This window comes from Amborella trichopoda, chromosome 11, assembly GCF_054954075.1.
Source record: "Amborella trichopoda isolate Santa Cruz 75 chromosome 11, AtrichopodaSantaCruz75HAP2 v2.0, whole genome shotgun sequence".
Classification (NCBI taxonomy): Eukaryota; Viridiplantae; Streptophyta; class Magnoliopsida; order Amborellales; family Amborellaceae; genus Amborella; species Amborella trichopoda.
In genome coordinates this window covers 35,795,281-35,808,414 of record NC_142346.1, presented here as the reverse complement: position 1 = coordinate 35,808,414, position 13,134 = coordinate 35,795,281, and the positions used below count along the sequence as shown (strand labels likewise).

The 13,134-nt window shown below is 37.7% G+C and overlaps 1 protein-coding gene and 1 non-coding gene across 14 annotated transcripts; both read right to left on the bottom strand.

The window, feature by feature from the left end:
• Window positions 1-15: 15 nt before the first annotated feature.
• Window positions 16-87, bottom strand: TRNAQ-UUG (transfer RNA glutamine (anticodon UUG)). Its single transcript has one exon. It is a non-coding gene; the product is annotated as a tRNA-Gln (tRNA).
• A 2,085-nt stretch (window positions 88-2,172) lies between these two features.
• LOC18436729 (filament-like plant protein 3) lies at window positions 2,173-12,300 on the bottom strand. Of its 13 annotated transcripts, none has more exons than XM_088851382.1 (5): window positions 11,691-12,300; window positions 11,357-11,517; window positions 4,769-4,937; window positions 3,106-4,322; window positions 2,173-2,598 (listed from the first exon to the last, which is right to left on the bottom strand). In XM_088851382.1, the coding sequence occupies exons 2-5, from the start codon at window positions 11,465-11,467 to the stop codon at window positions 2,281-2,283; spliced, it is 1,815 nt and encodes a 604-aa protein (XP_088707508.1). In that variant the 5' UTR covers window positions 11,468-11,517; window positions 11,691-12,300; the 3' UTR covers window positions 2,173-2,280. The 13 variants fall into 13 exon arrangements, with proteins under 13 accessions (XP_088707508.1, XP_020524468.1, XP_088707511.1 ...); XM_020668809.2 differs by having other exon boundaries at window positions 4,769-4,943; window positions 11,357-11,540; window positions 12,190-12,300; XM_088851385.1 differs by having other exon boundaries at window positions 11,357-11,540; window positions 12,190-12,300.
• Between the last annotated feature and the right edge of the window lie 834 nt (window positions 12,301-13,134).

Here is a 13,134-nt window from a genome sequence, read left to right as displayed (position 1 = left end):
TAAAGAATAAAAAAAAGGTCCTACCGGGAGTCGAACCCAGGTCGCTGGATTCAAAGTCCAGAGTGCTAACCACTACACCATAGAACCGTTCGTTGACAAGGCCTTTTGACTTTTATTATTTATTTAATATCCAAGGTGGGGGTGCGCCCACGTGGTCATGAAGGATGCGTTCATTTGCAAAAGATACATGAAAGTGTGCACAAAAAATCATGAAAAATACATGGAGAACTTCTTTCCTACAAACCAAGAGTTCTAGGTTTCTTTCTCTTTAAGGGATAAAGAAGAACAGGTAGGGACGGTTTAGAGAGAGAGGGATGACTGGCTTCTTTGAGTTCTTCTTCCTATTTAGCTTTATAATTGGATAGGATCTGATTTACATTCATGTCTTAATTCTTTCTCTAATCAGAATAGGATGGATCTAGATTCCCTTCCCCAAATCTTATTTTCTAACTCAATAAAAAACTTATTTAAATTTACCTGCTCAAATCCTTATCCTAATATCAATAGGATTCATCCTACATTTTATTCAAAATAAGTATCAATCAAGGATTTCCAAAATCCTTATCCATTTACATAGCTCTCGTATTAATTCTAAACTCATGGGAGTAACTTCTACCTCTCTACCTATTACCAATCTAATTGGCGACTCCCAATTGCACGTGGAGTCAAGGGGAGGATAGCTTTTATAATCCACCAATGTCCATTTTCATTGTGATGGTGGACTATCCTGCTCCGAAGGAGACGTGCAAATGCAATGGTTCTTCTCAACTATCCATCACAAAGAATGAACTCCACCTTTAGATCGGATGGCCAGGAGAGGAGTGGCATATTATTTGGGCCTCAAGCTCCTCACCTTGTCCTCTCCCCCTTATCCTCTCGCCCAGGTATACGAAGAAATTACTCATATTTGCAGGGATATGGCGGCATACTTGACAAGAATCCAACACTGAGGCAGATATACTTGCTAAAGATGGAGCCCACCACCGCCACACTGGAATTTTTTGGACACTCAGTCTTGAGTAGTCTCTTGTATTTTTGTCTATAGCTCCTGGGCAACTTTTTTGGATATTTTTGGATAGGGGTGCTGACCCCGCCCAACACACCTTACCTAGTGGTATATAGAAAGCTTTCGCATATTTGTATACTAAAGGTGGTATGGTAGAGCTTTCGAATGATTAACACTTCCAAATCATGTGTATGCTCAGCAAATCTCATGTACGTTAACCCTTCCAAATCATGTGTATGCTCAGTACATGTTGCGTAAGTTACATAACTGCATTTTCATCTCATTTTATTCCAAAATTGTCTACTACAGGTCAGGATTCGAACTTGGGCGTGCTGCATCAAGATCTGATGTTATCATTGAATTGGATGGCTAAGAGAGTTCGGTATCTACACTTCCCATGAAGACGAGATCGTCAAATTTCAACAACTTTGAGATTGATATTCATGCTTTCCCATTACAATAGACCCAAGGATCAAGGAAACCAGCTGACCTGCTCCATCCAAAATGGAAACAAAATACGAGAAAGCCCCGCCACATCTTCTTAAGTGCAGTGGATCTGATGATATAAATAGAAGTCTTAATGCCAGCATAAAACCTTAATGCCATAGCATACGCATCTGTCACTACATCCCTTGACGGAGGAATCTGACATTTTCACTTACTTTAGGAATCATTCATTAACAGTTTCAAATCCCCTTAAGCTATTAATGCAGCACCCCACTGCATAAAGTACAACAGGAACGAAAAGACTAAATTTCTTCTTTCCTACCATTAAACATGGCCATGCCACGTTCAGTGCTTGCAAGATCACATAACACGCAAATCGTGTATCCGTATTGGGCCTTCAATGCAAACAAACCTTCCCAAACACAGCCCTATTCTTATTCTACTGTCATAAGACAACAAAAAGGACACAGCTGTCGCTTTTACTCTCAGATTTCATGTTTAAAATGTACACTTTATAATATGTTCAATTTAATGTTTAAGCATCTGAACCTCAACATAGGTTGGTAAAATCCACATCTCAAAACTTTTGATGGGCACATATAATTTGGTGTTGGGATTATTCTTCCTCCTTTTCCTTTGCAATATGTCAATTCCAAAATTAAGAATTTTGTAAAAACCCATGTCATGGCTACAAGGTGGCATCCAAAATAGCTGCCATCTTTGCGAAAAATGGTTCTTCATTTCATTTCTTTTTCTCTTTGTACTTTTGCTCCCTTCATGGGAATAAAACAATGTGTCTGCCAACATAATTTGGCATTAAGCACACACTACGATTTTTCATTTCGAGGGCCACTTCGGTTTCTAGAGAAAAGCCTTCCAAACCCATTTCGAGTTTTCTCTGATGAATCATTTGCTGAAGAAGATGAGGAAGATGAAGAAGGTGGAGACTCCCCATCGTTGATAATGGGTAGGTCTGAGCTGCCATTGTTGGACGGCAAGTTGGGGTCTACATCAGAGAACTCAGGCTTCCCAGCATCAAACATGAAGTCATCAACTGTTGCCAATGCTTTTAGCTGCCTCCCAAGTGAGGCTATCGTTTTTTGACACTCTGCGAGCTTCCCAGCCGCCACTGCAAGCTCCTTTTCCTGCATGGTTTCAAACCAAAAGAACAAACAAGGAAGAGAAAAAGACAAGAATATAGTGAGAAATAGAACTCGGATCTTATGGTTTGCTCTCACTAAATGCAACGCCATTTGTTAGGTAGTGCTGTATCACCCTAGAGAATTTGCGATCTTCGCATCAAATATAGTAAGATGATCAACCCACTGATGTCTTCTTTGACAATAATCTACAGAGATACAGCAGTTTTTCCTTTGTGCGAACGACAACTTCGTAACCGTCTTAACAATTGAAAGTCACCACTCTCTCCCTATAGTTTTTCATGTGGTACACTGGATTAGAACCCACAAACTCAAGGTTCACAAGTGCCTTCAAGGTTTACCATTTCTCTCTCTCTTGCTCTCTTTGTGTGTCTGCACGTGTGTGTGTGTGTGTGTGTGTGCAGACAACATGGACCACTTTAGGCATGATATATCCCACAAGGCCACAACAGAAGAAAAGAAACTTAAAAGATCAAAAAGAAAATATCTGACCTGTTTTATTTTCAAACTCCCATTGGAGCTTACAAGCGTCGAGAGTTCAGCATCTCGATTCCTCTTCTTCAGCTCCTCCTCAAGTTGCCTGCATTTCGCCTCAACCCCAGCTGAAAACACCCTTTCTTCCTCAAGCCTCAACTCCAATGAATCCACCCTCTCATACAACTCCCCTATCTCCTTGTTCAAAGCCTCCAGCCTCTCCTCAGCCTCTGATCTCCTCGCACCTGCCACCTCCAACTCGAGCTTGGCAGCCTGCCTCAACTCATTAGCTGAGCCCAATTGAGCTCGCAGGCTCGTTAACTCATTCTCTGCCTCCAAAAGCTGCATTCTCAAAACCTCAACCCTCTCTTCTGCTTCAGCCAAAGCCTTCTCTAATTCACTTTTCTCACTCTTAAGCCTTTCAACCTCCTCCTCTAAGCCTTTAACCCTCTCCGACAAGGAGTCAACTTCAGGCTTTGTAGGGCCAACTGAACCCATGAGTGGAGGACCTGAGGAATCATGGGCCCCACCGTGAGCGGCCGACATTGAAGCAAGCTTCTCCATCTCAAGGAAATCGTCCATAAGATCGAGATCTCTAGGCCCAACATTTGAGATATTAAGGCCCAACCCCAAGCCTGAGGTCCCCGAGCTCTTCTCCTTCCCAAACTGGTCGAGCTCGGCTATAAGGGCCGAGGCCCAAGAGCCCGATGCACTTGGCTCGCCATCATTGGACTCCGAGTAGCTATCGGCAATGGACTCAACACCAACCTTTGGGGACGAAACCGGTGGGGCCCACGAGGCCTTGTGGACCTGGGCCCGAAGTCTTCTACATTCAGCTTCTAGCCTTGCGACCTTCTTTATGCTCTCTAAATGTTGCTTGCTTGCCATTTCAGCTGCTTGGGTGCTTAAGTCTCGGTCTCTCTCAGCTTGATCAAGCTTGGCTTGAAGGCTAGGGTTAGCATTAGGGGATGGTTCAGTTCTTGATAGTTGTGACTTGAGATGAGCTATTTGAGCCTCTAGCTCAAATTTGGTGAGATCCAAGTCCCTGGTTTTCTTGATAACAGCTTCATGGATGGCTTGCTCCCTCTCTTCACGTGCTTGACGTAACTGCCTTACACACTCCTTGAGGGCGCCATCGAGATGGCTCACTCTCTCTTCGAGGGCTGAGTTTTGTAGGGTTGCTGCATCAAGTTGTTGTTTCAAGGTTGCAGCTTCATTTTCAGCCTTCTCCCAACCTTTTTTGCAGAAAAACAACATATAGAATTATCCTTGGGAATTGAAAACATAAATCATCAGCATATGGCAAAAAAAAAAAATTAAAAATCAAAAATCAAAAGTCTCTAAAATTGGTAAAAAATAATGTAAAAAATGCAGAGACAACAAATGCAACCCTTATTGAGGCACAATAAAATTCTTAATATCAAATAAAAAATTGTTTCTCACAAAAAGGAAAAGAAAAAAGTGAATTTTCATTATTTTATCTCCAATAACTCTAAGATCGTTCCTTTTTTCATCAGAAATTCATTAGATAATACATAGGGAAAGAATTCATTGGGTCACACAAGCAAAATTTTGGAAAATCGGTTTTTCTTGTACCAACTTCAAACAATCAATTAGCACTAGCTTTCTGTCTTTGCTGGAGTTCTTAGGAATGAAAGATGAACGGAAGAATAGGGGGTACCTGATACAGCCTCTTCTGCAACTTTGGCATGTTGATTGACCAAGTCCTCTTTAGCACTGATGTTCAAGAGAGCAGCTGATAACTTCTCACTTAAAGCCTTTACACTCTCATTGGTTTCATGCCCCTCATCCTTCGTCTGAGCATGAAAAGGCGAAGGACGCAATACCTCCTGCTTCTTTTTTTTTAATATTAATATTTTTCATTGATTACGAATTGTATATACAAGTATAATAATCATGTACAAAACCTAAACAAAAATGAGTCAGGACAGTAAAAATAATAACAAAAAGTCCTGACAATGAGCTCAGGCTACTCTTCAAAGGGGTAGGTACCAACACGACTCTCTTGATTCAATATGCCATTCAAAAATAATGATTTCCCACCCAAAAGGGCTATGATTAAAAAGATACAAGAAGCTCAGGGCATCTCACTTGAGTCATAGGCCAAATCCACATTCAAAACCAGTAATTAGATCTAATGGAGATACAAAGATTGGAAAGCACACATATAAGGCTGCAATTTTTTATTTCTAATCATCAAACATTGTAAGCCCCATGTCATATGTTAGATTAGTAACAATGGAACAATATCTTCAGGATGCCACTATTCCCAATGGACATGGGCATTCGCATACCAGCAAGAAGGATTGCAGTCATTTATATTTTCAAATTTTTTTAAAAAACAACCACTATGGGAATGCAGAATTAACCGGAACCTTGGACATAAATGAGGTTTGGATGTCATAGATACATTCATAGTATTTGGATATCTCAGGTAAAAGAAGCTTTGAAAAAGATGAAGAGAGGAACGGCTTTAGCAACAAATAGTATCCCAATAGAGGTCTGGAAGTGCAAGAGATATTGGCATATCCTGGCTGACCAAGTTATTCAACAAGACTTTGAGAACAAAGAAAATGTCAGAGAAATGGAGAAAGTATAGCGATACCTATTTAAAATAAAATAAAAGACATAGAATTGTACGAACTATAAGGCATCAAACATATGAGCCACACTATGAAGCTGTGGGAACGTGAAATGAGTGTATCAGAAAACCAATTCTATTTTATACCAAAGAGGTCAATGATTGCAGCTATTTTCTTATTTAGGCAATTGATTGAGAAGTTCAGAAAGAAGAAAAAAGGCATCCACATGGTCTTTATTGATTTAGATAAGCACATGGAAGGGTACTATGGACTTAACTTGGTCGATGTTGGAAAAGAAAAGTCTTTAAAGGATGTATAGATGAGAGATATGGAAGAGGAAGCGTTGACTAGTGTAACGACAACTAGTGGAGAGAGAAGTGAATTCTTAGTGACAGTCAAGGTTTCAAAAAACGCTAGGCAGCCTTGAGGTGGCCTACCTAGCACCCAGCGCCCAACGCCTAGGGGGGCACCCAAAACCTCGAGCGCCTGTAGTTTTTTCACTTTGGGGGCTTTAATATATTGAGGGTTTTTTCTTCTTCTTTTTTTACTTTGGGGGTTAAAAATAAACCCCATAACATTTTTATACAACCTTGGGGGTCAAAATGATGCCTTTTGCCCTTTTGAGTGGTTTAAGAAAACAAAAAAGGCCTTACGGCCCTGGCCGCCCGCCTAGGCATGCGGATTTTTGATCCAGGTCGCCAAGGCACCAGGCGGACTGTTTTTTAAAACATTGGTGACAGTAGGTCTACATCAGGTGTCCGTGTTGAGCTCATATCTCTTTGTTTTGATTATGGACAAGTTAACTAGGCATCTACAGGATGAGATACTATGGTGTACGTTGTCTCCATATGACAACTTTGATTAATAAGACCAGAGATGGTATCAACGCAAAGTTAGAAATTTGGAGGGATGCTCTGGAATGAAAGAGTTTTTAAATTAGCCGGACTAAGACAGAATATATGGAATGCAAATTTTAAGGCTATCACAAAGATAAATATAAAACTATATTTTAAGGCTATCACAAAGGCTTTCAATATTGAAAACACATTTCTTGACACTATTTGAAAGTAGGCTCTAATTTAATTGTCTAGAGCCTAATCTCTATACAAACTGCACCCTTAGTAATAATAGAAGTAGAAACGAGGAATTTTAGTTAATATTGATAGCCAAGAAGTACCTAATAGAGATTATTTTCAACATCTTGGGTCAATAATCCATGAGAATAGAGAGATTGAGGAAGATACCACACATAGAATTAGAGCTAGGTGAACGAAGTGGAGATGAGTTTCCAAAGTCTTATGTGATCGCTGTACACCAATGAAACTAAAGCGGAAGTTCTATAGACAGCTGTAAGACCAGCTATGCTTTATGAGTGGAATGTTGGGCGGTCAAGACAAAACAAATTCATAGAAGAAGTGTAGCGGAGATAAGGATCGTGAGATAGATGAGTGGTATGACAAGAAAAGAAAGAATTCAGAATGAATACATCAAAGGGAACTTAGGGGGGGCTCCAATAGACGAATAGAAAGTAGACTAAGGTAGCCTGGCCATGTGCAATATTAACCTAGAACAACACCATTTGGTTCAAGTACAAAGCTCTAAAAGGTCAAGGAAAAGGTCTAAAAGGATATGGATGAAAGTAGTGAGAAAAGATATGAGAGAACTTAGGGGGAGCTCCAATAAGCGATAGAAAGTAGACTAAGGTAGCCTAGCCATGTGCAATATTAACCTAGAACAACACCATTTGGTTCAAGTAGAAAGCTCTAGAAGGTCAAGGAGAACGTCCAAAAGGATATGGATGGAAGTAGTGAGAAGAGATATGGCTTAATTGAGGTATGACCCTCGATAGAGAGGAATAGCAGAATAATATTCGTGGAACCGACTCCAAATAGTTGGGATAAAGCTTAGATGATGATGATAATTCATCCAACATAATTTTTTATACAATAATCATGTTATAAATAACAATTAACAAATCAAGGAATCAACCATTTAAGCGATGTGAGATTAGGACAATCTAATTAAATCCATACATTAGAAAACGTTTGTCGCTTCTAGACATACACATATCAATGGAATGAAACGATTTATATAAAGAAAAGAGTAGCAGAAATGCTGATCCAGATCAATCTCCTGTAATGTCTCACTCGGGAAACAAGCCTTCACCTCCTACGAATTTGTTATTTTATAGCACTTGGAATCGAGTATCTATCATCCAATAACACAACATATGCAACTAGGCAGATCTACCAAAAAGCAATTTCCAGAAGGAAACCAACTATGAGAAATGGACACTAAGAGATATTTTCTTAGTAAGATTCCAATTTTTGAAAGCCAAGATCATTAAAATCCTTTACTATCATCCCTTCACTTTTAAACAAATCTTATTTTTATAATCACGATGTCACAATAAAACCATAACTTTCACCATTAGTTGGTGTAACACAAGTTTGGGTGTCATAGCTTACTACTTTTCTAAAAAGCTTCACCAAACAAACATTTTATTCAAGCCCTTCCTCGTAGGAAGCGATTAATGAAATTTGCTAAGGGAATGTCAAATACACAATCTCACATTAATCTCAAGTACATGACACTTGTGAATCTTATATTAAAACTTAAGAAACCTTGCCCCAATAGCAACTACACTTTACTCTCTTAGTCCTTTAAGTTCTATACATTGCCATGACTATAACAATCTCGTATCACATAAAAGTAAATTTAGAATTAATAGAATGCAAGCACTTATCTCAATGTGAGTTACCATTACATGTAATTCGATAACCTCATGTTAAACTATGCACAAAGACTGTACAAGGTGCATGTCCTGCAACAGATTAACTACAAGGTTGCAACATTAAGTGTTGCGTTTCAACATAAGCATCTACGAATCTAAGTACTAAATAGACCACTAATTCATCTAAAAAAAGGTAACATTTTGCAAAATGTATCATAGCATCAAATACTTATGATGTTGAATATATTGATGCGAACATTGAAGATAGGCGACATCTCTAAAATCCATCAACACAAGGATGGCTCATACACCTAAAGGCCTTCACAAGAAAACTTTGCTGATTTGCAAACAAAGAGAAAAGGGCAAACAGCTGATGCTGGTAAAGAATTAAAGACGCATATGCACATCGCATGTCTCCAAGCACAATGTCAGCAAATGCATTAAGAAGACTGCATTTTTTTACAATATCATGCTCTCTTTTTTATACAGTTCATCAGGGAATATGTACAGCATAATAATGTAAGATGCCCATATTCCTGAAGAATATTCCCCTTCACTATCATGGAAGATTGACGTTTACTCATATTCTTGCAACAAAATTTTAAAGGCTAGCAGCAATTAAACATTCTGGAATTGTGCACCAAATAACTGAAATATGTAATAAAGGTAATAGGCACTGCTGCTGCCGCACCTTTATGCAAAATAACTAGAGAAAATGTAGAAGCTACCACCACTTTCTTCAAATGTGGTTCTAGCTGTTTATCAAGTTGATCAAGGAACCATCCAGAAAAGATGGGGTCATGCAAGAAAGTGCTACTAAAGCTCTTTATAGGACAAACTGAGTCAAGATGGGGAATATTCAAATTTGGATGCCTACAGCAAAGAGGAGTCCCATATACATTGGTTTATGAAAGGGCTCCAACATTGTGGACAAGTTGTGTTTTCTAGTTAACAAGTTGTAAAGAAACCTGTTAGGGAATTACTGAAAACTTTCTAAGGATTCACACATGAAGGTGTGCAAAGGAAGTGAACACAATAACTTCTCCAAAAGGACATGCTAAGAGAATTTTTTTGGTACTTCTGATTTTTGTAGGTGCAGACAGATATCTTATCCATTGTTTTCCTCACGCAGAGTTCCTGCTGCAGAAAAAAAAACCCATATAATATATGCACATAATTTAAAATGAGGAACATATCCATGGACTCAAGCATGGAACAATGTGCCTTGCAAATTGCACCTCTAGAACTAATGGAACGAAAACTAGAACTAATGGAATTCAAATAATGGAATTCAAATAATGGACTCTATCACTTTTCATTTTCTTAAAAAGGAAACGAAAACTAGAACTAATGGAATTCAAATACTGGAAATTGCTGACAAACTATCAATGTAAGACCCCTTTGTGTATTTGAACATAAAAAGTGCAACACCAATCAGTATGTCATGAAGTGAATTTATAATACAAGTAGATCCCACTAAGAAATAGGTACAGCACAACAACCACCTATCATAGAACAATCAATATCTCTCGTAAAGCAACAACCTCTAAGCAAGGCTATGCATGCCACATTGTTAGCAACGTCTGAGAAACAAGCTATGCATAGCTATAGAAATTCATGTTATCACTTTTCTTCAGTGTTTAAAAAGCAGGAGTCAGCTTCAAACTCGGCCATGGGCCAGGCCGAGAAGGCTTAGGTTAGTCAGGCAGATTCCAGCTTAAAAAGCATTTAAAACATCTACAAAATGACTAATAACTAAAAATACTGATGTCAGGATATGGAAAAATCAGTAGAAAAAGTTGGGTATATTGATGAAAAAACTACATAACTTATTGATACTAAGTTCTTTTTATCTGCGAAAGTGCCATACATTCATTTAATGCTCAAAAATGAAGTACATAACAATGAGTTCCATACAAGCATCCAAATTTCAAAGTTACAAATATACAAGTCAAATTACACAATCAAGAGCCAATATGAATGAAGACGAAACAAGAGATCAACTAAAATACGAGAGGACTGCCGTATGAATTAACTTTTCAATGCTCGATTAAAAAAAATCCCCATGCTCAGATTTCACATGCTAATCTTTAAAAGCAATTATTGGCCGGTTCATATAAAATGGACATTATAGGAAACCACAACATTGGCCCTTCAATAAACCTTGGTCTGAAACAAATTGTCTACTCACTTGCTCCCTTACAATAACTCAAAAGAATCAATTAGATGACATGTATGGTACGCCACAGCACATGATTATAACAAACATATAAAGATTTTATACCGAACACAAAATGTGAGGTACAAACCATATACACAATGATAGAGGAACGTAATGCAATGCAATAGAAGGTAACTCTAGCTTAATATTATATCTCAATATGATGGTACAGAAAATTCCCAACATGCCATCTTGGGTCATTAGGAAAATGCATTAAAGTTTGTTGGCCTGCGTGCAGTGAACGTATTCAAGCTCCAGAATTTGCATCCTTTCACAAGCATCAAGAGAAGTTAAATGGAATGGTAACCTGAATCCCGTATATCTACAAAAAAAGGGAAACTAAGCCCTATATTTCCGTGCTTCAATTAGGTGATTGGGGCACAGTTTTTTTTTCAACTTTTAGATTTCTGTTAGTGGTTAGAAATATGGATCATTCAAACATCTTCCCATATGTTAGTCCAAAAAAAGCAATTGCGTATAGTGCTAAAGGTTATCAAAGAAAAAGACCCAAAACACCAGTACATAATGCACTCAGGATAATCTAAATCCAGATTCTGATAAAATGCTTCCTCTCACTACTCACCAAATACACAGGAAATGAAGTTTTTCATGTATTTCACAGGAAAAAATAATGAGAAAAATAAATAAAACAAAGACATACAGTAGCTGCAATAAGTAGAAATTTACAGGCCATTGCAGTAACTGGTTTACCTGCTCATCAGAAAATCTTTCAGAGTGAGAAGATAAGGAGCCCGAACTCTCGGTATCCGCAGGAGTTTTATCAGAAGACTTCCTCTTCCAAAGCCAGCTCCTTTTCTCCATATTTTATTCCAACCATTCAAAGCTTGCATCAATTATCACAGCTACTACATCTGTTCAAACCACAACCATTCTTCTATGGTCATCAAAAGACAAGCAACAAAAGCATGTGTTAACCACCAAAATCAAAAGCTCTGGATATCAGAGAAGAAGAAGCAAAAATTTATCAAAACCACATTTTCCATTTGGTAATGCCCTAAAAGAGTAACGAGCCAATTGCATTAACCTCATATGTATCAAAGAAAACAGGAAGCGATGGGAGGGGACCATGACGTGGGGAAACATTTCCCCAAAACCAATCGACATGAAGGAAAAAAAAATTACTTTTCCTTTAGAAAAACATCAGAAAAATGCAAATAAGGGGGACGCTTTTATCAACAATGACCTCAAAGTTTAAACAAACAAAAGTGCAGCAGCTGCAAAAACCCTCATTAAAACATGAAAAAGAGCCCCCACAATGCATTGAATCAAGACCCATTTTCCTCAAACAAAAATGCAAAATAATTTACAAGAGTACTTTTAACCCATTTTCCTCACAATAAAATGCACATTAATTTACAAAACTACATTTACAGCAACTTTTAGAGGGACCCATTACATCAAAACCCACCACTATCAATATCAAAAAACCCCAAAATCAAAAAATGGAACTGGAGGTATTGTTAGCTGATCTAAGTAAGAAATACCAATATTTAAAAGAAATAAAAAAAAAAAAAAAAACCAACCAAAGAGAAAAAGATAGAAGGAACAATGAAATGAGTGCTCTCTCTGTCTCACACCTGCTGGCGTTACAGCCCCATGTGACCCATGGGTTGAATGAGTCTCACTTTTTCAACTTCTCCTTCCTTTTTTCTGATTTCTCCTTTTATTTGCTGCCTCCATTTTCAAACATGGGCTCCCTTATTCCCGCCCTTGTATCAGATTATCTGCCATTTATTATCTGTAATTACATTTATTATTGCTTTAATATTATTGTTTGGGTACAATATCGCTTTACAATCATACCTACAGTCTTTTTCTACTGTTTTCTCTAAAAAAAACAGTTTATTTTTTTCTTTTGATCAGAGAGAATTCTTAGAGTGCACGCCTGGTTTGTTAATAATGAAAGGCCAACCAGAAAATGAAATTAGTGATTTTCTATTGAACTATTTTAAATTTGTTTGGGTCTTTTGTTTGTTTTTTTTTCTCTGTTGTTCTGGATTTTGTACATTTGCACACGGTTTTGGTGAGTAAGCCAATTCACTTATTACCATGCGGTCATCGTCTATAACGTCATCTCTACGATTGATATCCAAAAATGCTACATCCACAAAAGTTAATGGAGTGAAGAAAGAAGTTTAAAAAATTAATATTTGTGTTTTTTTAAAAAAATAACTTCAAATTTAGATCACTATCATAGTTGAGATTATCAAACCCTAAAATTTTGGATCTAAAAAATATATTTGAAACATGTTTTATAGGGAGACCGTACTAAAGGGTGAGGTTTGTATAAGGTATGAACCTTAAACAATCACTATAAGGTGCAACACTCAAATCTCATCAAAAAATGTATTTTCGGTATTAAAACTTTTATCATGGTCTAATAGTCACCCTGATAATGAAATTTAAAGCTCTGAAAATAGTATAAATCTAGTAGATTTATAAGCAGTAGAGAATTTTGAAAATGGATA